The following is a 27,639-nucleotide window of genomic DNA, read 5'->3' as shown; positions in this document are numbered from 1 at the left end:
CTCTTTTTTTTTTTTTTTTTTTGAGACGCAGTCTCGCTGTGTCACCCAGACTGGAGAGCGGTGGCACAATCTCGGCTCACTGCAACCTCCACCTCCTGGGCTCAAGTGATTCTCCTGCCTCAGCCTCCTTAGTAGGTGGAACTATAGGTGCGTACCACCACACCTGGCTAATTTTTACATTTTTAGTAGAGATGGGGTTTACCATGTTGGCCAGGCTGGTCTTGAACTCCAGATCTCAAGAGATCCACCTGCCTTGGCCTCCCAAAGTGCTGGGATTACAGGCATGACCACGGCGTGGGAACCACTTTCTTTATCCACACTTACACTAAGAACAGATTTTAACAATTTGGAAATATAGTATCTATGTATCAGGTAGCAGCAAGCACGGTGGGAAAAAGCACAGCCTTTGGAGCCAGACTGCTTGGGTCCAGTACTGGTTTGGCTGCTTCTAACTGGCTACGTAATCTGAGGCAGTTAGCCTCGTGTGTGCCTCAGTTTTCCTATCTGTAGAACAGGGTCACAGTAAGACCTATCTCACAGGCCCAGTGTGAGGATTAAAGGGATTAATATGTGTCACATGCACAGAAGAGCATAATAAGCTCTGTAGACTGTTAACTGTAATCGTGATCTTGACATACAGTGATGCAGAAGTACAACCATTCAACCTAGACTTTCCAGATGAACCCAGTATTTTAAGGGGCCATCAGACCTTATATCCTGAATCTGATTTGGGAAATAGAGTCATTATTCTAGGGACATTCCAAACCCCATGAGAAGGCATACCCCTATACACTAAGGGCAGAGTCTCAGAGATGAGAAACCTCTTTTAAATAGACCTGCAGGGGCTCAGGATTTCTCTCCCGGGTGAGTACTTATAAGCCACTAACTAGTAATTATAAGCCACTAATTAGTATTTGCACCTGGGACATAGCTGCTGGTGGGTGTAACTTGCAAAGCATATTAGCGTGTCCCTGATGGTGGTTTTGGTACACAGAAAACTCCAGGCCTGAAGATTTCCTAGTCCTGAGTTATTTAGAGAATGGTATCAACACTGCTTTGAGACTGAGCTTTTGCATTTCATGGGTGTTAAAGCAAAGTCAGCTGAGGGTGGGAGAATGTAGACGGGTACAAACTTTTGGGGGGACATTTGGTACTAACATTTGAAATGGTTACACTCTTTTGATCTGGCACTACAATCTCTTAAGACCTATTGCATAGTAACATTTCAGTATGCAAAGTTATGTTTGAGAATCATTGAAAAACCATTGGAAGTTAGAAACAAGTCAACGGAACCATCAATAAACAAATGCATGAGCTGCAGTTTACCCCAACAATGGAAGCCATGCCATCATCACAAAGGAAGAGATCTGTGAGTACTGATATGAGTGTCTCCAAGGTATATGACTCAGAAAAAATGATGTGGGACGCTATTTGGGGTAATAAAACATGGTAATAAATAAAGATCTGGAGGGATTTTACACCAGTTTGTCAGTGGTAATCTTGGGTAGGAGTTGAGGTGAGATTGTGGGAATTTTTCTTTCTTTGGAAATATAGTATCTATTGGGTAGCAACAAAGCACAGTGGTAAAAAGCAGAGCCTTTGGAGCCAGACTACCTGGATCCAAATACTGGTTTAGCTTCTCCTTACTGGTCATATAATCTGGGCAAGTAATCTGCCTCTTGTGTGCCTCAGTTTTCCCATCCGTAGTCATAGTAAGACCTATCTCAGAGTGTGAGGGTCAAGGGAATTAACATGTATTGTGCTGGGCGCAGTGGTTCATGCCTGTAATCCCAGCACTTTGGGAGGCTGAGGCAGGTGGATCTTTTGAGCCCAGGAGTTCGAGACCAGCCTGGGCAACATGGCAAACCCTGTTTCTACTTTTTTAAAAAAACAAAAATTAGCCAGGCATGGTAGCACGCCCCTGTAGTCCCAGCTACTCGGGAAGCTGAGGCAGGATAATTGCTTGAACCCGGGAGGCAGAGGTTGCAATGAACTGAGATTGCACCACTGCACTCCAGCCTGGACAACAGAGCAAGACTCCATCTAAAAAATATATATATTAGCTGGGTGTGGTGGTGCATGTCTGTAGTTCCAGCTACTCGGGAGGCTGAGGTGGGAGGATCACCTAAGCCTGGGAAGTAGAGAGTTCAGTGAGCTGTGATTGTGCCACTGCACTCCAGCCTGGGTGGCAGAGAGACTGTCTCCAAAAAAAAAAAAAAAAAGTGCCAAACTACATATACATTAAACTTGTTCTAATTCACATCACATATCATCTGAAAATGTACACAAATACGCACAGCAGCCGGGCATTGTACCTGTGGGCTGTACTGCCCCTCAGACTTGAGGGCAAAGGGCCAGCAGGGGGGAGGTGGTAGGCAGCCCCTGTGTCAGCGGAGCACAAACGCCTTCTTGGTGGGACCCACGTGTTGGGGTTCATGTGTATATATGAGTACCTGAGTTTGCATCTCAAACTCTACTCTGCTTGAAAGGCTTTTACGGCCGGGCGCGGTGGCTCAAGCCTGTAATCCCAGCACTTTGGGAGGCCGAGGCGGGTGGATCACGAGGTCAGGAGATCGAGACTATCCTGGCTAACATGGTGAAACCCCGTCTCTACTAAAAATACAAAAAACTAGCCGGGCGTGGTGGCGGGCGCCTGTAGTCTCAGCTACTTGGGAGGCTGAGGCGGGAGAATGGCGTGAACCCGGGAGGCGGAGCTTGCAGTGAGCCGAGATCACGCCACTGCACTCCAGCCTGGGAGACACAGCGAGACTCCGTCTCAAAAAAAAAAAAAAAAAAAAAGAAAGGCTTTTACTTCTGTACTCACTTTGAGCGGGAGAAGCTCCATTGTATTCAACAGATGTTCAAAACATTTCATGGAGGGTCTTCCGATGTAGTAAACAGGCTCCTGGCTGCGACCCAGCAGACTTGGAGCCAAATTCCACCAAGGGAGGATGCCAAGAGCCTGCCTCCCTGTTCTTCAAGATTGTTGTGAGAATCAGACAAGCTTATGGATGGAAAATGACTTTCCAAACTAAAGGAAATGCAAACACTGATCCTGCAACACTGTGTTACAAAGAACCGCAGAGGGCACTCTGGGGGAGGGGCACAAAAACTGAGGCCTGGCAGCGTGGGGCTCCTGACTCCCTATGAAGAACTGGGGAGGACAACAGGTGATGACCCCTCGAATGATAAGTTTCAGCCTTCCAGGGTCGAAGGTGGGGTCTGCATTCCCCTCTCACCTTGCCAGCTTGTGCAGAGGGCGCTGAGCACAGCCCTGAGCTCTGCCTGCAGGAAAGAGGCAGCAGCAGGTATTATAAGGAGCAACACAGGTTCCCAACCCCCAAGCGGTGATTCAGTTCCAACAGAGTGGAGCATGGCAGGCAGAGGTGCCGCGCACTGCAGTGTGGCTGCTGCATGTGACTGCAGCATGTCTGTGGCTGCAGAGCTTGCTGAGGACACAGCCAGGCCCTCTGAGGTCAAGGCTGCTGCTGGGGGAAGGGACGTATTGGAGAAGAAGACCCCTCATGGTCAGGGAAATGTGGCACCTCTCACAGCTCCGTTTTCTGACTCTCTCTTTGCCACAGAAATTCTGGCCGAGATTTTAGATTTTTGTGCAGACTGCAGAAGCTTATCTGGTTTTGCACAGGTCAGATGACTCATCTCTCGGCTTATCAATTGATCCACTCTCACATGTTGTAACCAGCCCTCCAATGCGGCAAACGGTTGGGCAAGAGGCACAATTAAGTGGCAGGCAGCGCTTCATTCCGTCACCCTCGCAGACAAAGGGACACAACAGGTGGATGGACAGAGGGTAGATCAACACGCTTGCTCTCCTCTTTTTGGGCCACTGAGGAGAAACTGCTGCTACCAGAGAAGAGGAGCTGAAACAACAGAGCCCCTGAGGCCAAGTTGGGGGGTGGCATGAAGAGGGCTGGGGATCACTGCTTCCTTTTTATGGAGGGGAAAAACTGACTGGGTATGGTTATATGTATTTCTTTCATTTTTTCCATTTCGGGGCAGGGCCTCACTCTGTCGCCCAGGCTGGAGTGCAGAGGTGCAGTCATAGCTCACTGCTGCCTCAAACTCCTGGACTCAAGCGATCCTCTTACTTCAGCACCCCTCCCTTCTGAGACCTGCTCTTACCTCTGGGCCTTCGCACTTGCTGTTCCCATTACTTGGAACAATCTTTCCCCATTATTTCAGTACTAATTCACCTCCTGATCATTATTCAAATAGCAACTTCTCAGCAAGGCTACCTCTGAACAACAAATCTCAACTTACTGTTCCCACCCTCCTCCCTCCTGACTTTATTTTCTCCATAGCATCTCTCACCACTTGATTTTTTTTTTTTTCTTTTCTTCTGTTTTTTTGAGACAGAGTCTTGCTCTGTCACCCAAGCTGGAGTGCAGTGGCACGACCTCAGCTCACTGCAACCTCTGCCTCCTGGGTTCAAGCGATTCTCCTGCCTCAGCCTCCTGAGTAGCTGGGATTACAGGTGCACCCCACCATGCCTGGCTAATTTTTGTATTTTTAGTAGACAGGGTTTCACCATGTTGGCCAGGCTGGTCTCAAACTCCTGACCTCAGGTGATCCACCCATCTCGGCCTCCCAAAATGCTGGGATTACAGGTGTGAGCCACCACGCCCGGCCCCACTGGACATTGTTTATCTTATTTGTTGTCTGTCTCCCTCCCCTGCCTCATAAGCTCCCCTCAAGGGTAAGAGTTCTGTTTCGTTCACTGTTGTGTTCTCAGGGCCCAGTGCAGCATCTGGTATGTAATAGGTGCTCAATAAATTTTTGTCATTGCTTGCAGTTTGCTTTCCTACATCCCAGTCCCTGACATACTGGCTCTTACATGTGAATGGGCAAGCAGAGCCATAGGAAAGCAAAGAAGTGCAGGAGAGGGTGAACAAACGAAGCAAGGGCTGGGTGCGGTGGCTCATGCCTGTAATCCCAGCAATTTGGGAGGCCGACGTGGGCAGGCCACCTGAGGTCAGGAGTTGGAGACCAGCCTGGCCAACATGGCGAAACCCTGTCTCTACTAAAACTACAAAAAAATAGCTGGGTGTGGTGGCAGACACCTGTAATCCCAGCTACTTGGGGGGCTGAGGCAGGAGAATTGCTTGAACCCAGGAGGCGGATGTTGCAGTGAGCCAAGATCGCACCATTGCACTCCAGCTGGGGCAACAGAGCAAAACCGTCTCAAAAAAAAAAAAAAGCCAGGTGCGGTGGTTCACGCCTGTAATCCCAGCACTCTGGGAGGCCAAGGCGGGTGGATCATGAGGTCAGGAGTTCAAGACTAGCCTGGCCAAGATGGTGAAACCCTGTCTCTACTAAAAATACAAAAAGAAAAAAAAAAACAACAACGAAGCAAGGGACGTGGAGGAGGAGGTTGGGAAATATGGGAAATTATGAGTGTGGAGAGATGATAAGGAGCAAAGCAAAAGATAAGAGATTTCTGATTAAATAACACTGAACTTGGAGAAGGGCAAGTTTGTGCCAAGGAGGAAGAAAAACAAAGCAGAGAGGGGAAACTCTCCAGAAAGTTCAGGAAGTCTAACCTGAAAAAGCAGTTGAAGGTTGAGCAGAAGCCTGGGGTTTGGCTGTAGCCACAAGTGGGGCCTCTGCATGTCTCCTGAGGCTGAGCCATCGCCTGTAGAGCAAGGGGGTGGTGGATGGTGGGCCTGGGAACAGGAGGAAGAGCCTAGGAGGGGAAAAAGGAGAGGAGGAGGCACGGAGCCAAGCAGAACGCTGAGTGAGTGCCACAGAGCAGTCTAGGAAAGGGGCCACTGGGTGGTGGAGGACGCTGTAGGTGAGGGGTCAGCAGAGCCTCAGCGGGCCAGGTGGAGGCGGCAGCAGAAGGGGCGGTGGGAGGTGGGAAGGTGGTCTCTGAGGGAGAAGAGCAGGGTGGGGGTGGGAGGCAAGACACACCTCACAGGGTCCATGCAGGAAAGTGTCACTTTTGTTCCCATGTATTTCGTTTAAGTTTTTGTGCTTTTATTTTTCGGGGGGGACAGAGTTTCCCTTGTTGCCCAGACCGGAGTGCAGTGGCACAATCTCGGCTCACCGTAATCTCCGCCTCCCGGGTTCAAGCGATTCTCCTGCCTCAGCCTCCCGAGTAGCTGGGATTACAGGCATGCGCCACCATGCCCGGCTAATTTTGTATTTTTAGTAGAGACAGGGTTTCTCCATGTTGGTCAGGCTGGTCTTGAACTCCCGACCTCAGGTGATCTGCCCACCTCGGCCTTCCAAAGTGTTGGGATTACAGGCGTGAGACACTGCACCCGGCCGTTTTTGTGCTTTTATTATCCTAAAGTTTTCACATTCTTTCCCAAGGACTGTCATTCATATATACATACACACACACACATATATATAATATAGAAAATCTGGAAAATTTTAATAATTTGGTCATGTTTAAGAGGATTACATTAGGGCCCAGTGTGGTGGCTCACACCCATAAACCCAGTGCTTTGGAAGGCTAATGGGGGAGGATTGCTTGAGGCCAGCAGTTCAATACCAGCCTGGGCAACATATCAAGACCCTGTCTCTACAAAAAAAAATTAGCCAGGTGCAATAGTGCACACCTGTGGCCTCAGCTACTTGAGATGCTAAGGTGGGTGGACTGCTTAAGCCCAGGAGGTTGAGGCTGCAGTGAGCTATGATCATGCCACTTCACTCCAGCCTGGGTGACAAAGTGAGACCCTGTTAAAAAGAAAAAGAAATAGGCCAGGCGTGGTAGCTCATGCCTATAACCCCAACACTTTAGGAAACTGAGTCAGGAGGACTGCTTGAGTCTAGGAGTTTGAGACAAATCTGGGCAACATAGCAAGACCTCATCTCTGCTAAAATTTTAAAAAGTAGCCAGGAGTGGTGGTGCACACCTGTGATCCCAGCTACTCTGGGGGCTGAGGTGGAAGGATTCCTTGAACCCAGGAGGTCAAGGCTGCAGTGAGCCATGACTGCGCTACTCTATACCAGCTTGGGCAACAGAGCAAAACTCTGTCTTAAAATAAAGGCCAGTTGGCCGGGCACGGTGGCTCAAGCCTGTAATCCCAGCACTTTGGGAGGCCGAGATGGGTGGATCACGAGGTCAGGAGATCGAGACCATCCTGGCTAACACGGTGAAACCCCGTCTCTACTAAAAGATAGAAAAAACTAGCCGGGCGAGGTGGCGGGCGCCTGTAGTCCCAGCTACTCGGGAGGTTGAGGCAGGAGAATGGCGTAAAAACCCGGGAGGCAGAGCTTGCAGTGAGCTGAGATCGTGCCACTGCACTCCAGCCTGGGCGACAGAGCGAGACTCCATCTCAAAAAAAATAAAATAAAATAAAGGCCAGGCACGGTGGCTCATGCCTGTAATCCCAGCACTTTGGGAGGCCAAGGTGGGCAGATCACCTGAGGCCAGGAGTTCGAGATCAGCCTGGTCAACATGGAGAAACCCTGTCTCTACTAAAAATACAAACATTAGCTGGGCATGGTGGTGTGCACCTGTGCTTCCAGCTACTTGGGAGGCTGACGCTTGAGCCCAGGAGTTGGAGGTTGCAGTGAGCCGAGATTGTGCCACTGCACTCCCAGCCTGGGTGACACTGTCTCAAAAAAAAAAAAAAAGAAAAGAAAAGAAGGCCGGGCGCGGTGGCTCAAGCCTGTAATCCCAGCACTTTGGGAGGCCGAGACGGGCGGATCACGAGGCCAGGAGATCGAGAGACGATCCCGGCTAACACGGTGAAACCCCGTCTCTACTAAAAAATACAAAAAAACTAGCCGGGCGAGGTGGCGGGCGCCTGTAGTCCCAGCTACTCGGGAGGCTGAGGCAGGAGAATGGCGTAAACCCGGGAGGCGGAGCTTGCAGTGAGCTGAGATCCGGCCACTGCACTCCAGCCTGGGTGACAGAGCAAGACTCCGTCTCAAAAAAAAAAAAAAAAAAAAAAAAAGAAAAGAAAAGAAAAGAAAAGAAAAATAAAAAGAAAAAATAAATCAATAAAGTTAGGCATAATGGTGGCACATACCTGTAATCCCAGGTACTCAGGAGGCTGAGTGGGGAAGACTGCTTGAGTTCTGAAGTTGAGAATAGCCTGGGCAATACAGTGAGACCCCACCTCAAAAAAAAATCAATAAAGAACAGATGTTTTTAGTACCTGACAAATAGTTCAAATTAAGAGGTGATCTATAACTAGAGATAAAGGTACTAGGATGCTTCATGAGACACTCGAGGGTTTTGGACTAGATAGTGTCTTAGACTAATCAAGGTGGTCAATCAGGCTCTGTCCTCAGAACTGGAATGCAGTTAATGCAAACGAAGTTGTAAGTGAAATGGATTGTGTAACACATTCGATCTGCTGATGTGAAGTGGGTTGTGGAGTCCAGTTAAAGGAAGGCCAAGAAACAAGCATTTTTATTGTATATCCAGCTGGCCCAAAGGAGATTCTTCTTATATTTGAAAGCCACAGTGCCCATTTTCTAGACATCCTCGATTTGGAGAATAGAAATTAATCCAGCTACAATAGCTGAATGGAAATATTCCTTAAACACGCCTAGCTAGGTTTGTTCTAATTCTCTGCTCACTAAGCTCACTTGTGATTCTGTTCATAAGATGGCCTCTTTAAAGGGACGCCATCAAGGAAGTTCTGAACTCAGAACCGTGTCTGTGATCTGGCCAGAGAGAAATATCCTGTTGTTAACTAGCAAATGGCCATGTTTGTGTACAGATCCTTCAGTCACTCGAGCTTTTGGAAACGGCATTTTGGTTCCTTTGGGTCTGGTCACCCCAGAGAGCGGGATAAAATCCTGTGATAAAATTCTGTACCTAGCCCCGCAAAGCCGAGGACTGATCAAGCAGCTCTGGGTTCGCCTCATCAAGGTGTTGACAACGGGGAGGTATAATCTGAAGCAGCCAGCCAGTATCTCCTTTCTGTTATCTCTTTTAGCTGCCATCAAAATGCAGTGGCCAAAATACATAAAGAAATAAAGCGGAGACCACAGTGCTATATCTGAAATTGTTTCAACAGCCCTGGCATCAGGCCACCAGCATGCATTCTTTCCAGCCTGCATTCAGTGTGAACCCATTGTCTAGGCATTCATCTTTCTGAAGGAGCAGAGGACAGAAGGCAGGATGTAAACTCTCTGGATGCTTGTGGTTCTTTTCTCCTGATAATAAGGGCAACTCTGCAAACAGCAGCAGAGGGAGTGAAGAAAAATGGCCTGGGAGGACAAACACAGGGCTCACCCTTTTTCTCTGGAAAAGTCAACCAGCTTGATTGTCCTTTCCGGGCATCAGAGCCTCTTCAACTCCATAGTTTTCCATCTCAACACCAGAGGACCATATTTAGCCCTGTTGTTCTTTCCATCCAAGATCGTTTTATTTCCTTTTGCATTATTTGATAACTATTCCCTTCCCCTCCCCACGTCCAACTGCATCTCCTACTCTGAAATGCTTCTTGAGCTGCCAAGGGTGGCCAGCTCTGCTCCTCATTTTCCTGAGGAAGAAGAATCTCAGCGTGGAAGAATATAGAGCTAGGTGACATATGGGTGGCCAGTCTCTTCTCCCCAAGTTCCAAGAGAGTGGACAATTAGTCAAATGCCATCAGTCATGTTAAAATATACTTCCACCAGCTAGACATCCTTCTCTCAAAGCTAGAGGACAGTGAAAAATGTGCAGATTAATGAGATTTGTAATTGTTTTCCTTTTTTTTTTTTTTTTTTCCCAAGACGGAGTCTCGCTCTGTCACCCAGGCTGGAGTGCAGTGGCGCAATCTCAGCTCACTGCAACCTCCGCCTCCCGGGTTCACACCATTCTCCTGCCTCAGCCTCCCGAGTAGCTGGGACTACAGGCGTCCACCACCACGCCCGGCTAACTTTTTTGTATTTTTAGTAGAGACGGGGTTTCATTGTGTTAGCCAGGATGGTCTTGATCTCCTGACATCATGATCCGCCTGCCTCAGCCTCCCAAAGTGCTGGGATTACAGGCGTGAGCCACCGCGCCCGGCTAATTGTTTTCTCTTAACTGCACACCCTTCAGGCTGAATGCGGGAGTGCTAAACAGATGCCTTAGGAAGGGACCCTGAAGACCCAAGTGACCAGCACCATAAAGCCACCCCCAGGGTCAGCCATGCTGCCAGCACTCAAGAGGCAGCAGGGACACCTGCCAGAAGACCTGGGCGTGGCTCTGGGTGCCTGGCCCTGCCTGCCTCCTCCATGTCCTTGGAGCCAGGTCTATGGCAGGACCACAATCTTCTTCTCCAGCTTCTGTGCAGGGAACAGGAAGTTTTTCATGATGTCATCCAGCTCTTCTAGGGCCAACTGGGCATGGAGCTTGGCCACGTCATCGGGCTCCAGATGCACCACGTGCTTCAGCAGGTGGTAGAGATCCTTGAGGACGGCGCTCAGCACCTGCACGAGAGAGAGAGCCATGACCACCTGTCTACTGTGCCAGCATTTCTCAGTACGACTGAACTGCCCTCTCCTCCTGCCTGAGGAGATCTGTGAGGACATCCACAGACTTCCTGAAGATAATGTGGCTGGGTGCAGTGGCTCATGCCTGTAATCCGCACTTTGGGAGGCCAAGGTAGGCGGATCACTTGAGTCCAGGAGTTTGAAACCAGCCTGGGCAATGTGGCAAAACCCCATCTCTACAAAATATACAAAAATTAGCCAGGTTTGGTATGCCTGTAGTCCCAGCTATTCAGGAGGCTGGGGTTGGGAGGATCATCTGAGCCTGGGAGGTCAAGGCTGTAATGAGCCACGATTGTGCCACTACACTCCAGCCTGGGCGGGAAAAAAGAAAAAAAAAAAAAGAAGATAATGAAAAAAAAGAATTGCTTGAACCCGGGAGGCGGAGGTTGCAGTGAGCAAGATCGTGCCATTGCACTTCAATGTGGGCAACAGGGCATGACTTCATCTCAAAAAAAAAAAAAATTTGTATAATTGGCACATATGGAAATAACTTATTTTTTATAGTTGCAGAGGATGAATGTAATGCAATTTATTTACTCATCTTTCCAATGAAAGTAATTTAAATTCTTTTTTATCTTTTGCTATTGCAAATATTGCTGCAATAAACAGTTTTTTTTTTTTTTTTTTTTCCTGAGACGGAGTCTGGCTCTGTCGCCCAGGCTGGAGTGCAGTGGCACGATCTCAGCTCACTGCAAGCTCTGCCTCCTGGGTTTACGCCATTCTCCTGCCTCAGCCTCCCGAGTAGCTGGGACTACAGGCGCCCGCCACCTCGCCCGGCTAGTTTTTTGTATTTTTTAGTAGAGGCGGGGTTTCACCATGTTAGCCAGGCTGGTCTCGATCTCCTGACCTCGTGATCCACCCGTCTCGGCTTCCCAAAGTGCTGGGATTACAGGCTTGAGCCACCGCGCCCGGCCATAAACAGTTTTTTGAAGATGGGGTCCTGCTATATTGCGTAGGCTGATCTTGAACTCCTGGCCTCAAGTGATTCTCCCACCTCAGCCTCCTGAGTAGTCAAGATTAGAGGCATAAGCCACTGTGCCCAGTGCAATACGCATTCTGATACTTAAGTCATTACAGACATGTATAAGTATATCTGTAGGACAAATATCTAGAAATGGAATTTCTGGCTCAAAAGGTAATGCGCATTACAATTTTGATAGATATGGGCAGAGAGTTTCCAATAATTTACATTTTTCTCAAACACTATGAAAATTCCTGTTTCACCATATTCTTATCAGTGCCACGTACTGTAAACTCCTTATTTTTGCTAATCCAGTAGAAAAAAATAGCATTTTGCTGTTATGAATTTTCATACTTCTAACAAATATATAAACATAAATTTGTATTTTTTTCTGGTATGTATAATTCAGCTTCTCCTTAATGATTTGTAAAAACTCTTTTTTTTTTTAAGTCCATTATCTGTCATATGAGTTGCAAATATTTTTCTCCCAGTCGGCATTTTTTCTTTGTGAAATTTTTTATTCTAGTGAAGAAATTTCCATTTTTGATGTAGTTAAATTTATCAAATGTTTTCCTTTGTGGTTTCTGGATTTTGTATTTTGCTTAAAAGAAATAGGGCCTACAATCTTAGCCATTATACTATGCAATGTTTCTTTATTTTATTTTATTTTATTTTTATTTATTTATTTATTTTTGAGATAGTTTCGCTCTTGTTGCCTAGGCTGGAGTGCAATGCGTGATCTTGGCTCGCTGGAACCTCCACCTCCCCGGTTCAAGCAATTCTTCTGCCTCAGCCTTGGGAGTAGCTGGGATTACAGGCATGCACCACCACGCTCGGCTAATTTTGTATTTTTTTTTTTTTTTTAATAGAGACAGGGTTTCGCCATGTTGGTCAGGCTGGTCTTGAGCTCCTGACCTCAGGTGATCCGCCCACCTTGGCCTCCCAAAGTGCTGGGATTACAGGCATGAGCCACTGAGCCCGGCCTATTTTTTATTTTTGAGACCAAGTCTCCCAGGCTGGAGTGCAGTAGCCAAGACAGGCGGATCACCTGAGCTCAGGAGTTCGAGACCAGCCTGGCCAACATGGCAAAACCCTGTCTCTACTAAAAATATACAAATTAGCCGGGCGTGGTGGTGGATGCCTATAATGCCAGGCTGATAGGAGAATCACTGGAACCAAGGAGGCGGAGGTTGCAGTGAGCCAAGATTGCGCCACTGCACTCCAGCATGGGTTACACAGCAAGACTCCATCTCAAAAAATAAAAATAAAAATAAAAATAAAAATAAATAAAATATAGAAACATATTTAACTTAATAAACTCTAAGCAAAGAGTCTGTAAGGCCATTTAACAAGGGAAACATCTAGATCTTGCCTTTAAAAGGCTTATGGTCTAGTGGGGATGAATAAGAAGATATTCACGTAAAGACAGACAATACAGGATAGAACATGGTAAGGGTCACAGGGAGCAGAGAGAGGGTGATGAGACATCAGAGAAAAGAGAGGCCACATTTTAGGAACAGGACACTGGAGATGGTGAAGGGAAATGATGGGAAACAGTTAATCCAGCGGGTAACAAGCACATGGTCTGGGCCCAGGATCCCCTGAACATTCCACCAAGTAGACTGTGTCGAGCACCACGCGTCTTGGACTTGCTGTAAGAAGAGAGCAAGAGCCTTTCCATCTTTTGAGATTCCTGATCAGCATGGGCACTGGGGAGTGGAGGCAGGAAGTCAGGGGAAAGGGCTACATAGAACAAGCTCCCCAGGCTGACTCTTCCCCACAGCCGACCTGCCCCTGGCTGCCTGTGCTCCAGCTGTGCTGGCCTTTTTTCTTTTCTTGCCTGAACAAAGCTCCTCTCAAGGCCTTTGCATATGCTAGTCCCTCAGCCTGGGAGGCTATTAATATTTTGCTTCCTCTTGCTAGGACTCCTATATTCTTGGCCTCCGGGATTCTTCCCCTCACCCCCGCCCCAGGTCAGTCTTCCTGCCCTTCCTGAAGTTCTGTCCGTAGCCCCTATCATGGAAACATTGAGGGGTGGGCAGGTGGTGTAAAAAAAATAATAATAAAACATAAAATAAATACTGATTGTGTACTTTAAAAAACGTTTTCCTCTCTAGATGGTAAGTACTATTGACACTGAGGCCATGTTTTGCCTTTTTTTCTTTTTTCTTTTTTGAGAAAGAGTGTTGCTTCATTGCCCAGGCTTGAGTGCGGTGGCTCTATCTCAGCTCACTGCAAACCTCCGCCTCCTGGGTTCAAGCGATTCTCTTGCCTCAGCCTCCCGAGTAGCTGGGATCACAGGCACGTGCCACCACGCCTGGCTAATTTTTGTATTTTTAGTAAAGACAGGGTTTCACTGTGTTGGCCAGGATGGTCTCAAGCTCCTGACCTGAAGTGATGCACCCACCTTGGCCTCCCAAAGTGCTGGGATTACAGGCGTGAGCCACCATGCCTGGCGGCCTTGCCTTTTTCACTCTGGTATAACCCCAATGCCTCAGAAAGTGACTGGTACATTGCTCATACCTAAAAAAAAATATGAATGAATAAAGACATTCATGCGTGCTACTTCTGGCTAGTCTCTCACTTGGTAAAAGCAGAAACTCCTAAGAATGTCAACTGAAACACTGCCAGACAACCAAGGCCGGCTTCATGGGTATGCGAACTGCAGTCACACAAGGTCCCATGCTCAAGACAGCCAGGTTTGCTTGGTCTAATGATCTGCTGTTGCCATCCTAAAATTCTTCCAGCCTGGGTAACATAGCAAGACCTCATCTCTACTAAAAAAAAAAAAGTCAGCCAGGCATGGTGGCACACGCCTGCAGTCTAGGGCGTGGAGGCTAGGCCTGGAGGATCCCTAGAGCTCAGGAGTTTGTGACCGCAGTGAACTATGATCGTGCCACTGCACTCTAGCCTGGGAGACAGAGTGAGACCCCCGTCTCAAAAAAAAAAAATCATAATAATCTTATTTTTGAACTTTTTTTTTTTTTTGAGACAGTCTTGCTCTGTCGCCCAGGCTGGAGTGCAATGGCGCGATCTTGGCTTACTGAAACCTCTGCCTCCTGTGTTCAAGCGATTCTCCTGCCTCAGCCTCCTGTGAACTTGTGTTTTGTAAATGAAGTCCAATGGGACAGGGAGCATGAATGTCAGTGGAGGAGGTAAGATTGTGTCCACTCCTCTTAGCCAGAGCATTTGCATCTGGAGTTCACTGTGCCCCATAAGCACAGGATTCTGGTGGTCGCATTTGAACCAGAGCAACTCCATTTTGAGTGAGGGCTGGGAAAATGAGGCTGAGACTTGCTGGGCTGCATTCCCAGAAAGTTAGGTATTCCTAACCTCTAGATGTTTATGGTTAAGGGAATAAATTAATAATGTTTACTAAACAGACTCAGACTTAGGAGTGTCCAGATATCCCGATACCTGGAGAACAAAGACATTTTTAATTTTGCTTTAAAGATAATAATATTGATTCTTGCAAAATACAGTAATTAAGAAATTTAGGCTGGGCGCGGTGGCTCAAGCCTGTAATCCCAGCACTTTGGGAGGCCGAGACGGGCGGATCACGAGGTCAGGAGATCGAGACCATCCTGGCTAACATGGTGAAACCCCGTCTCTACTAAAAATACAAAAAATTAGCCGGGCGAGGTGGCGGGCGCCTGTAGTCCCAACTACTCGGGAGGCTGAGGCAGGAGAATGGCGTGAACCCGGGAGGCGGAGCTTGCAGTGAGCTGAGATCCAGCCATTGCACTCCAGCCTGGGCGGCAGAGCGAGACTCCGTCTCAAAAAAAAAAAAAAAAAAAAAGAAAATTAATCCTTTATCACAAGCCCTTGAAGCGGAGTACCTCTCCCCATATATACGAGTATTGTATCTAGGGCGGACGCGTTCCTCCTCTTAGTTTCGGGAATGTCCTACTCTGTCTATGGAGTAGCTGTTCTTTCACTACTTTGCTCTCTTAATAAATTTGCTTTACTTTGCACAGCGGACTTGCCCTGAATTCCTTCTTGCATGAGGTCCAAGAAGCCTCTTTTGGGGTCTGGATCGGGACCCGTTTTCTGTAATATACATACACATATACATATTTATACACATACACACCACTAATGGTACTTTCTTCTTCTTGTTTTGTTATTTGTTTTCCCCAGCAAGCAGCCCTGCATTTTAATCTGCACTGGGACCCACTTATGATACGGTCAGCCTGCAAACAACCCTCACTGCTCCTTGCCCAGTGTCACCACGTGAAGCGTCTGAGTCCTGTGAGCAAACCTCAGCAAGATGCTGCCTGGTCCCTGCTGGGCAGTTACCTCCTGGGCTTTCTCAGGGAGCTTCTGAGCCACAGTCAGGTCTCCTAGGTCAGGGGCCTGACTCTGTGGCCTCGCCCGAGCACCTTTTTTTTTTTAGATGGAGTTTTGCTCTGTGCCCAGGCTGAAGTGCAATGGCGCGATCTCGGCTCACTGCAACCTCTGCCTCCTGGGTTCAAGCGATTCTCCTGCCTCAGCCTCCCATGTTGCTGGGATGACAGGCACCCACCACCACGCCTAGCTAATTTTAGTATTTTTAGTAGAGACGGGGTTTCACCATGTTGGCCAGGCTGGTCTCAAACACCTGACCTTGTGGTCTGCCAGCCTCGGCCTCCCAAGGTGCTGGGATTACAGGCGTGAGCCACTGTGCCCGGCTTCGAGTGCCCTTTCTAACCTGTCTTTGGGCGAGGAAGTCTTATCTTTCCTGAGGCTGGCAGCATGAAAATGAGCTAATTCCCAGCAGAGGATGACTCTTTACCGCTATTGCCTCATGATTACTCACTCATTCAATAATCAGTACTATGGGCCTCTGTCATGCCCAGGCAGTGTGCTGGTAATAGAAAAGATGAATAAGGCACGAACCCTCCCAGGTGGCAGCTACAGCCCTGTGGGGAGGCAGTACACACACCCCACATGGAGTGATCTCCGTTCTAAGAGAGAAACGCAGGCAATTCTGTACGAGTAAAGGAAGTCATTTCTACCTTTGGAGGTGGGTGGAGGCAGAGGAACCTGCGCCTACTATGTGAAAGTGCCTTCACTCTGACATTTATTCCTAGCCAATGGGTGGCACCAAGGAAATGGCTTGGGGGAACTTTAGTAAGTCTTCTAGCTCCCAAGCCACCACACCAAAAAAGGCAGTTTCTAAGCAAAACCAGCATGCTTGCTATGCAGGTACAGCCTAAAGACAATCGCCCAACACCCTCTCCAATGGATTATAGCGTCTCTATATATAGAAATTCTAGAGCTTTCACTTTTTTTTTTTTAAAAGAGGGTCTCACTCTGTCACCCAGGCTGGTCTCCTGGCTTCCCATGCCCCATCCTCCAGTGTTTGTTACAAGGTCATTTTTTTTTCTCCTTCTAGAGGAATCTTTCACTTAGAAATATCTTTGAGATTTTTTTGCTAGAGCCTCCTAACATTCAAAGTAAAGTCAGCTTTTACTTGTTAAAAAGGGATACTCACAGGTATTCTGTTCTTTCTCCGTGTGGGTAGGAGTTCCCCCCTGGGCACTGCTGTGTCCTTAAAATAACAATACTGCCTGTGCAAAACCCACTCCGCACTTGAGGGGTGCTGAGCTCCCTGTTATCAGTTACCGGATCTCTTTTTTTAGTAACTGAGTGTTAAGCAAAGGCTCCTGCTTAATTAATGGGTCTATCTTAGCAACCCACACTGGTATAGAGCTTCTTCCCAATCCCTGTGACTCTAGGGATCCCACACATCACAGGACTTCCTCTGGACTCCCCAAGGATCAAAGCTTCCTGCCAGCCAGGGATTGTCACCAAATCCCATGGATCAGGGGCTGAATACAAGGAGAGTTCAAAGGTAAAGTGACAGGAGCCTCTGTGGGGGGCAGGATATAGGCAATCCCACAGCGGAAACCTCTCATTATGAGTTCAGCACACCTGCTGTTCATCCCCCGACTGTATCAGGCCCAAGGACTCCAGGGCAAGGTGGAGCGGGTATGGCTGTGAGTAGGCTGGGTGCGTCTCATCCAGAGGAAAGCTAGTTTAGCTGCTTGCAGTCAGTGGCTGAAACAAACACTTTTCGCCATCTGAGAAGCTTAGGCCAAGGATATCTTAAAGAAGTACCTCCTGGTCTGAAAACTCTTTGGAAGGGGGTGGTATTCAGATTCTTTATCAAAAGAATTTAGAGAGCGCATGTCACACACACACACACACACACACACACACACACACACACACGGTCTCCTCTCTTCTCCACCCTCCCTCTCTCCAGGCGCCAGTTGGCCTGAAACACACAAAGCTGAAGCTTCAGGGACAAGGGCAGTCTTTAGGGTTAGACGCGGCTCAGAAAGGACCAGAAGAGGCTTGGCAAACTGAAAAGGGAACGGTGTGAGTAAAAGACTGCCTTGGGCACACAGGTGCACTTTCAATGGAAAAGCAGGAAGACAGTGTTTGACTCTTTCAATGAGCTTGACCTGGAACATCTGCGGACTGGTTGTATCTTTAAGATCAAAAGAAGAAATAAATGGCAAATATCTTTCTTCTCTTTACTTCCTAAATTTATTTGTTTGATTATAAAAGCCACATTACCACAATCCAGAATATATAAAAATAGAGGAAGAAAGAAAAAAGGCTCTAGTTAGACTACCTCTCTAACACGAGCTCCATGAGTAAAGACAGTAATGAGTAGATTCATTTATACTTAAAATTATTTTAATATTTTAAGGGTTATTTACATTTCAAGGTGTTTTTTACTACTGGAACTTAGTGAATGAAATGGCTATTCTGTTCTTATTGTGTGAGATCAACAAGACACAACACGAATGGTCAAAAATAAGACATTTACAGAAATAAGGACTCTGGAAACGGTGATCTAGCAGAGGCTTTTCCATCTGTAACTTCTTAATAGGAAAATGTGTTGCTAAATAGAAAAGGACAAAAACATTAAATGCTCGCATACACTCATTGTGTCAGAGGTGTCCGAACCAGAGCGACCCCATTTTGAGTGAGGGCTGGGAAAATGAGGCTGAGACTTGCTGGGCTGCATTCCCAGAAAGTTAGGCATTCCTAACCTCTACATGTTTATGGTTAGGGGAACAGATTGATAATGTTTACCAAACAGACCCAGACTTGGAGTGTCCAGATATCCCAGTATCTGGGAACAAAGGCATTTCTAATTTTGCTTTAACTAAGGCATCCCTAATATTATAGTGGCTCATACCTGTAATCACAACACTTTGGGAGGTGGAGGTGGGTGGATCACCTGAGGTCAGGAGTTCGAGGCCAGTCTGGCCAACATGGTGAAACTCCGTCTCTACTAAGAGTACAAAAATTAGCTGGGCATGGTGGTGGGTGCCTGTAATCCCAGTTACTTGGGATTCCATCTCAGAAAATAATAATAATAATAATAATATTGATTCTTGCAAACTACAGCAATTAAGAAAATTAATCCTTTATCACAAACCCTTGTAGTGGAGCACATCTCCCCAAGATCTTTTTTTGTTTTCTGTTTTTTTTTGAGATGGAGTCTCCCTCTGTCACCCAAGCTGGAGTGTAGTGGTGTGATCTTGGCTCACTGAAACCTCTGCCTCCCAGGTTCAAGTGATTCTCCTGCCTCAGCCTCCCAAGTAGCTGGGATTACAAACAAATGCTTCCATGCCTGGCTAATTTTTGTATTTTTAGTAGGGATGGGGTTTCACCATGTTGGTCAGGCTGGTCTTGAACTCCTGACCTCAGGTGATCTACCCGCTTTAGCCTCCCAAAGTGCTTGGATTACAGGTGTGAGCCACTGCGCCCAGCCCCAAGATCTTTTTCTATCATATATAATAAGCATTATACCTAGGGTGGAAGTGTTCCTCCTCTTACTTTCAGGAATGCCCTACTCTGTCTATGGAGTAGCTATTCTTTCACTACTTTCTTTTCTTTTCTTTTTTTTTTTTTTGAGAAGGAGTCTCGTTCTATCGCCGAGGCTGGAGTGCAGTGGCACGATATTGGCTCACTGCAACCTCCGCTTCCTGGGTTCAAGCGATTCTCCTGCCTCAGTCTCCTGAGTAGCTGGGACTACAGGCGCGTGCCACACCTGGATTTTTTTTTTTTTAAAGTAGAGACGGGGTTTTGCCATGGTGGCCAGGCTGGTCTTGAACTCCTGACCTCACGTGATCAGCCCGCCTGGGCCTCCCAAAGTGCTGGGATTACAGGCATGAGCCACTGCGCCCGGCCCACTACTTTATTTTCTTAATAAACTTGCTTTTACTTTGCAACGTGGATTCGCCCTGAATTCTTACTTGCGCGAGATCCAAGAGCCCTCTCTTGGGGTCTGGATAGAGACCCCTTTCCTGTAACAATTGTATTTAGAAATTCCATCTTCTATAGAACCAAGAGATGAAGCAAATAAAGATAAAAAAGAAAGAAGGCTACATTCCACACAATCCTATCAACCACCAATTGTGACTCCCTTTGTGGCTGAGTAATAAATAAGAGGCACAAACACAAAAACAGAGGAGTAACAGGGAAGTTATACACCAAAATAAAAGACAGGTGAAGACAGGGGAAAGAGGTGAACTGCAGTTGTTGGCTGGAGATTGTCCTGGAAGAAAAAAAGTTTCTCTAGATTGAGGCCCATGAGAAGACTCCAGAATCCGACTAGTTCTGTTTAAAAACATGTTGGAATAAGCATTAGGTGTGGTATGAATCTGTCAGAAAGCAACAGTCCATCTTCTAAGCACCTTCATCTTGCCCAAGATGTGATTTTGTGGCTGAGAGATGTGAGAGGGAACAGATGAGACTATTATGGGGCAGAGAGGCAAGAATCGTCAGTAGAGAACAACTCAGCAAAATTTCCCAAATTGTGTGCAGGAGACTAGGCTAAGTATTCTGCTGAATGGCTCCCACACCCAGGAGCTCACACGCTGTTGGGGAAGCAGACACACAGAATTAAACCTAATGGTCAGGAGGCAGGCAAACCGGGTGAAGTGGACCCTAGAGCTCCAATTACTAGCTAGGAAATTTTGAACAAACCACTTCTAGGAACCCCAGTGATCTCATCCGTAAAATGGGAATAAGTCTGCCTCCTGAAGGTTGCAGTAAGAATTAATGTATCTAAAGATCCAAGCACATGGCCGGGTGTGGAGGCTCATGCCTGAAATCCCAGCACTGTGGGAGGCTGAGGCGGGTGGTTCACCTGAGGTCAGGAGTTCGAGACCAGCCTGGCCAACATGGCACAACCCCGTCTCTACTAAAAATAGGAAAAAAATTACCTGGGCATGGTGGCGGGCACCTGTAATCCCAGCTACATGGGAGGCTGAGGCAGGATAATTGCTTGAATCTGGGAGGCAGAGGTTGCAGTGAGCCAAGATGGCGTCACTACACTCCAGCCTGGGTGACAAGAGCGAGACTCTGTCTCAAAATAACAACAACAAAAAACAAAGATCCAAGCACAAGGACTTGCAAATGGTGGGTGCTAAAGAAGTGATGGTTTGTCAATGAAGACTGTGACCTCTGTGAGGGTTAGGACCATGTCCATCCTGTAACTCTTACATCACTGAGGCCTGGAAGAGAGCCTAACATGTAGTAAATCTTTGAAGAATGAATGAATGGCAATGGTAGCTAATCCTTACATAGTACTTAGTATATGCCAGGTTTGATTCTAGGCATTTTGTCTACATTAACTCAATCCCCACAACACAATTATCATTTCCAATTTGCCCAGGTTCACACAGCTAGTAATGGGTAGATCCAGGATTCAAACCCCTGTAGCCTGACTCCAGAGTAGTGTTCTTTATTAATCACTATACTGTACCATCTCTCAAAGCAGTTGTTATTATGGCTATTGTTATTATTGAGACAGAGTCTCTCTCTGTACCCAGGCTGGGTTACAGTGGCACAATCATAGCTCACTGCATGCAGCTTTGAAGCTCAGGTGATCCTCTGCCTCAGCCTCCCAGGCAGTTGCAACTACAGGTGTGCATCACCATGCTCAGCTAATTTTTTTTTTTTTTTTAAGACAGAGTCTCACTCTGTTGCCCAGGCTGCAGTGCAGTGATGTGATCTCGGCTCACTGCAACCTCTGCCTCCCAGGTTCAAGCAATTCTCCTGCCTCAACCTCCCGAGTAGCTGGAACTACAGGCATGTGCCACCAAGCCTGGCTAATTTTTGTATTTTTAGTAGAGACAGGGTTTCTTTTTTTTTTTTTGAGACAGAGTTTCGTTCTTGTTGCCCAGGCTGGAGTTCAATGGCACAATCTTGGCTCACCACAACCTCTGCCTCCTGGGTTCAAGCGATTCTCCTGCCTCAGCCTCCCGGGTAGCTGGGATTACAGTCATGCACCACCACACCCAGTTAATTTCGTATTTTTAGCAGAGACGGGGTTTCTCCATGTTGGTCAGGCTGGTCTCGAACTCCCGACTTCAGGTGATCTGCCCGCCTCGGCCTCCCAAAGTGCTGGGATTACAGGCATGAGCCACCGTGCCCGGCCAGTAGAGATAGGGTTTCACCATGTTGCCCAGGCTGGTCTCCAACTCCTGACCTCGTGATCCACCCACCTTGGCCTCCCAAAGTGCTGGGATTACAGGCGCAAGCCACAGCGCCCAGCATTTTTTTTTTTTTTTGAGATGGAGTTTCGCTCTTGTTGCCCAGGCTGGAGTTCAGTGGCGCAATCTCGGCTCACTGCAACCTTCACCTCCCAGGTCTCCGGGTTCAAGTGATTTTCCTGCCTCAGTCTCCTGAGTAGTTGGGATTACAGGCGCCTGCCAACACGGCTGGCTAATTTTTTGTATTTTTAGTAGAGATGGGGTTTTACCGTGTTGGCCTGACCTCAGGTGATCCACCCGTCTTTCCTCCCAAAGTGCTGGGATTACAGGCATGAGCCACCGTCCCTGGCCTCAGCTAAATTAAAAAAAAAATTTTTTGCAGGCCAGGCACAGTGGCTCATACCTATAATCCCGGCAGTTTGGGAGGTAAAGGTGGGAGGATTGCTTGAACCCAGGAGTTTGAGGCCAGCCTGAGCAACATAACAAGACCCTCTTGTCTATAAGAAATAATAGAATTAGTCAGGCATGGTGTCATGCATTTGTGGACCCAGCTACTTGGGAAGCTGAAGAGGGAAGATCAGTTGAGCCTGGGTGGTTGAAGCTATAGTGAGCCGTGATTGTGCCACTGCATTCCAGTCAGGGTGGCAAAGCAAGAAAGACCCTAGCTCAAAAACAAAAACAAATTTTTCGTAGGGACGAGGTCTTGGTATTTTGCCGAGGCTGGTCTTAAACTCCTGGCCTCAAGCAATCTCCCCGCCTCAGCCTTTCAAAGTGGTTATTATTTTCACTACTATGGAGTGGGAGGCATGAGGTACATATAACCATCTACCTTACAAGTATATTGTGGGGGGTCAAAAAAGATAATGTATGTGAGAGTATTTCACTATCATCAGCAAAGTGATAAATAATTCAAATTATTGCTATTATTACCACTACATTAAGAAAATTTGGTTTACCACCAAGGAATAAGAATAGGAGGGGAACACCAGGTGTGGTGGCTCATGCCTGTAATCCCAGCACTTTGGGAGGCTGAGGTGGGCAGATCACTTGAGGTCAGGAGTTCAAGACCAGCCTGGCCAACATGGTGAAACCCTGTCTCTACTAAAAATATAAAAAAATTAGCTGGGCATTGTGGCATGTGCCTGTAATCCCAGCTACTTGGGAGGCTGAGGCCACAGAATTGCTTGAACCCAGGAGGCGGAGGTTGCAGTGAGCTGAGATCATGCCACTGCACTCCAGCCTGGGCAACGGAGCAAGACTCCATCTCGAATGAATGAATGAATGAATAGGAGGGGAAAGGCACAGCTCTGAAAACAAAGAATAGAGAGCAGAAGCCAAAGGCAGAGTGGCTGGGCGGATGAATAAATGAAGGGGATTGAGAGGAAGAGGAAGGTGGTGTAGATGCGAGGAAATGAATTTAATGTGGTCTGAGCACAGTATCGGGCCAGCGCGGGTCAGATGATGTTGGTGGCTGGCATACTGGAAGCTCTGATTAAGCTATGCCGCAGAATGGAAAGCATCAGGAAGAAATCTGCCCGGCAAGCAGAAAGGGGCCAGACTCCAAGGTCTTTGAGGCGAGTGGCCTCTCTAAGATAATGGGCAGGAAACAAATAAATTGGGGAAGCAGAATGGACACAGACAATTTGGACCTCATTCAGGAGCTCTGGACTGAAGAAGAATAATGCTTTCCTGATAAAACCCAAACTTTCACTTTGATGGGTCTATGAAAAAGAAATTAGGGCCAATTCAAACCTGAAAGACCAGGCTTTTGAGACACTTCACTGAAAGCGTCGGGACGGTCAGTAAAGAAAGGCAGGATTACTAATGTCTAAGAGATTTCTACCCATGCCTGACAGATAGAGAATCTCAAACACACTGAAGTTCACAGTGGCATTATTATTAACTGGAGGTTACTGAGCTTTTCAAAAACCTTTTATTTTAAAAGTATTTTTCTCTGCTAGACCTAGAGATAAATGGCAGTTTTACCCTTTCTGGATTGTGTCTGGCTGCTAAATGGGGAGAGCATCTAAACTGCAAATTGGAGATGGGGTGGAAAGGGGATGAGGCGGGTATCACGTGTGGTTTGCACTGAGAAAAAGGGAGAAATATTTAACTGGCCAACTGCCAAAAATGCTACAGGGACATGGACAGTCTAGGTTGTTTAGGGACAAAGACCAAGATGGTGGGTTGCAGTTAACCCTTGGGAGGGATGATAGCTCAGGGGTCCTAAACCAAAAATAGGCAGTCAGAACTCCCAACACCTAACTGTGTATGCTCCCCGGCTGGCTTATGCTGAGGCATGCTGCCCAAGGGCTGGAGTGGTCAGTGACCTGCAGCTGGGATAGGAGTGGCAGCCGTGGTGGCAGGAGCAGCAGTGGCAAAATGTTTCAGAATGTCTTTAAATAGCAACCTGAGGAAGGCGGCAGCTTTCCTACACCCCCACAAGCCCTGAAATAGCACAAAGGCACAGGGAAAATGGTCGGAGTGTGTGCAAAGGCAGCAGGCTACTGTTTGTGAGAAAAGAGATTGGCAGCGTTGTCCTGAGAAGGTGAGTACAACCCCAGCTTTCAAACTGTACTCAATTATCACATATGGGGGAACAGGCTTCATTGTTTCCAGTCCTTCAAGATCTCCATGCAGACAACCCACTGAGGGCACCACAGTTCTCTTTCCTTTCTGCACGGAAAGCCTCCCACGTGGGATTAGACAGCATCGGAAAAAGGCTCACTACTACTGTTTATTGTTTACTACATTTCAGTCATTGTGCTAAGCCCTGGACACACATTATCTCATTTAACCCTATGAGGCAGGTATTATTAGCCCCAGTTTATGAATTAGGGCACAGGAGGTTAGGGAGGTTTAGAGATTTGCTCAAGGACAAATAGCTAGAATTTAAATCTGCATCTGTCAGATCTAAGTTCACAAACCTTGCTTTTCATATGTGCATTACTAGGAAATCCAATATGCATGAGGACACCATGCAGAGAATTCGATCTTCCTCCTGCACCATCAAAAGTTGTTTATTTGGATGGTGCCTGGCCGGTGAGAGAAGACAGGGAGCAGCAGATGGGCTGGTGGCTGACTCCACGGTTTAGGCTTCCTTTAGGATGCCAGTTTGCTTTAGGGCACCCTGAATCACCTCAGGCTTGCCCTGGTCACACAGCCTCAGGTCATGCCTCTGTGGATGGAGGAAGTGCAGACTGCAGTCCTTAGCGCATTTGCTCACGGGAATTCAGCTCTGTGCAAGATGCTTCAGGAACGTAAGGTGCTGCAGTAGCACCAAAGGCCAAAAAACCCAGAGTCCCTGACACATCAGAGGCTCTGGTAAGGGTTTGTATTATGTGCTAATATACGCATGGCATGAACCAGACTGGAAAAAACAACCTCCCACCCACACCAGAAAAGTATGGCTATAGAGCTGGGCATGGTGGCTTATGCCTGTAATCCCAGCACTTTGGGAGGCCAAGGCAGGCAGATCACTTTAGGTCAGGAGTTTGAGACCAGCCTGACTAACAAGGTGAAACCCCGTCTCTGCTAAAAATACAAAAATTAGCCAGGCGTGGTGGCACATACCTGTAATCCCAGCTACTCAGGAGGCTGAGGGAGGGGAATTGCTTGAATCCGGGAGGTGGAGTTTGCAGTTAGTCAAGATTGTACCATTGCACTCCAGCCTCGGCAACAGAGAGCTCCAACTCAAAACAAAATAATAATAATAATAATAATAAAGAAAAGTATGGCTACACCGTCCAGAGTGTATACCATTGCCTCTGAATGATACCATCATTCTAGTTAATGATTCTCTATCCTTACTACTCATTAAAATCCCCCAAAGAACTCTGTTTTTTTTTTTTTTCCTTTGGAGATGGAGTCTCGCTCGGTCGCCGAGGCTGGAGTGCAGTGGCCACTGCGACTGGCCAGGTTTTTGTATTTTTAATACAGATGGGGTTTCACCATGTTGGCCACGCTGGTCTCTAACTCCTGACCTCGTGATTCACCGCCTTGGCTTCCTAAAGTGCTAGGATTATAGGCATGAGGCACTGCGCCTGGCTGATTCTTTTTTTTTTTTTTTTAATTTCTTTTTATGGGCCAGGCACGGTTGCTCACGCCTGTAATCCCAGTACTTTGGGAGGCCGAGGTGGGTGGATCACACGAGGTTAGGAGTTCCAGACCAGCCTGGCCCACATGGTGAAACCCCATCTCTACTAAAAATACAAAAATTAGCCAGGTGCGGTGGTGGGCGCCTGTAATCCCAGCTACTCGGGAGGCTGAGGCTGGAGAATCGCTTGAACCCAGGAGGCAGAGGTTGCAGTGAGCCGAGATCTCGCCACTGCACTCCAGCAGGTGACAGAGTGAGACTCCGTCTTAAAAATAATAATAAATAAATAAAAATTAAATTTCTTTTTATGCTCCCCAGGTAACTCTTACAATCTAATAATAATAAGATGCTCCCCAGGAAACTAATAATCTAATAATAAGGATGCAGGATGGTAGGAAAAAACACTGGCTAGGAGACTGCAAGAGAGATACCATGGTTTCAGAAGGAGAGGTCACTTTTTCATAGACTTCGCCTATGAAAAATCTAAGCATCAGGTACAGGCAAAGTGATTTGGACATAACCTATTGCACTTCTTGGAATTTTCTGAATTATCAGCAAGGATTTTATTTTCCAGAAGGCAGGTGGTCAGAATAAGTTTTGACCCACAAATTAAAATTGCATCTTTTCCCCAAAAATATTTTTAAAAATTTGTTCTTAAACATACATATGTGAAGTATGATTCTGAAGATAGAGAAAGTCACAGGCTACCGAAATGCATTTTTTTTTTTTTTTTGAGATGGCGTCTCAGTCTGTCACCCAGACTGGAGTGCAGTGGTGCGATCTCCACTCACTGCAAGCTCTGCCTCACCGGTTCACGCCATTCTCCTGCCTCAGCCTCCCAAGTAGCTGGGACTACAGGCGCCTGCCACCATGCCCAGCTAATTTTTTGTATTTTTAGTAGAGACGGGGTTTCACCGTGTTAGCCAGGATTGTCGCCATCTCCTGACCTCGTGATCTGCCCACCTCGGCCTCCCAAAGTTCTGGGACTACAGGCGTGAGCCACTGAGCCCGGCCCTGAAGTGCATTCTGTAGGAAGATGAAAGGATAAGATAAATGCAGCTCCTCCTTGGCTGGGAGCAAGCATTATGGCAAAAACCTCTGCCCAGAGGGGACAAATTAAAGGAAATACATGAGCTAAAATTTTGACAGCTAAATAAATATAAATATAATGGGAAGATGCCTTTTCTTTTTTTTTTTTTAGACAGAGTCTTACTCTGTCGCCCAGGCTGGAGTACGGTGGCATGATCTTGGCTCACTGCAACCTCTGCCTCCCAGGTACTGCTTCAGCCTCTTGTGTAGCTGGGACTACAGGTGCATGCCACCACACCCAGCTAATTTTTGTATTTTTAGGAGAAATGGTTTCACTATGTTGGCCAGGCTGGTCTCAAACTCCTGACCCTCAGGTGATCCACCTGCCTCGGCCTCCCAAAGTGCTAGGATTATAGGCGTAAGCCACCACGCCCGGCCAGAAGCCAAATTTTGAAAAGCAGAGTGGTTCTAGCCAAATGTCAGTATTCATTCTGTCACTCTGCCTCAGGACTCCTTCACTCAGCTGCTTTGGTGATAGCATGTCCGCAACCCAACTGCAACAACAAAAAAACCCTGTAGGTGTTTCCAAGTAAGGAGGC

At 47.2% G+C, this 27,639-nt stretch overlaps 2 protein-coding genes across 8 annotated transcripts in view; both read right to left on the bottom strand.

Annotated features, from left to right (window-relative positions):
- The window catches only part of HAS3 (hyaluronan synthase 3), a 32,054-nt gene extending 23,245 nt beyond the window's left edge, over positions 1-8,809 (bottom strand). The window contains exon 1 of one of the 2 annotated variants that reach the window (XM_065536623.1): positions 8,007-8,809. The gene's annotated coding sequence lies outside the window, so the exon portion shown is untranslated. The remainder of the gene's footprint in view (positions 1-8,006) is intronic. The other variant, XM_065536625.2, reaches the window with a different exon arrangement.
- The window catches only part of TANGO6 (transport and golgi organization 6 homolog), a 257,551-nt gene continuing 238,279 nt past the window's right edge, over positions 8,368-27,639 (bottom strand). For 4 of the 6 annotated variants that reach the window (XR_010583644.2, XR_012429092.1, XM_065536620.2 and 1 more), the window contains one exon: positions 8,368-10,386. Coding sequence is in view for 2 of the 6 variants with exons in the window: in XM_065536620.2 (XP_065392692.1) it covers positions 10,210-10,386 (177 nt within the window). In the remaining 4 variants the exon portion in view is untranslated. The remainder of the gene's footprint in view (positions 10,387-27,639) is intronic. The other 2 variants (XR_010583643.2, XR_012429091.1) reach the window with 2 other exon arrangements.

Source organism: Macaca fascicularis, chromosome 20 (genome assembly GCF_037993035.2).
Source record: "Macaca fascicularis isolate 582-1 chromosome 20, T2T-MFA8v1.1".
In the NCBI taxonomy this organism is placed as follows: domain Eukaryota; kingdom Metazoa; phylum Chordata; class Mammalia; order Primates; family Cercopithecidae; genus Macaca; species Macaca fascicularis.
Note: the sequence above shows the minus strand (reverse complement) of the source record. Positions and strands in the feature narration are given on the sequence as shown.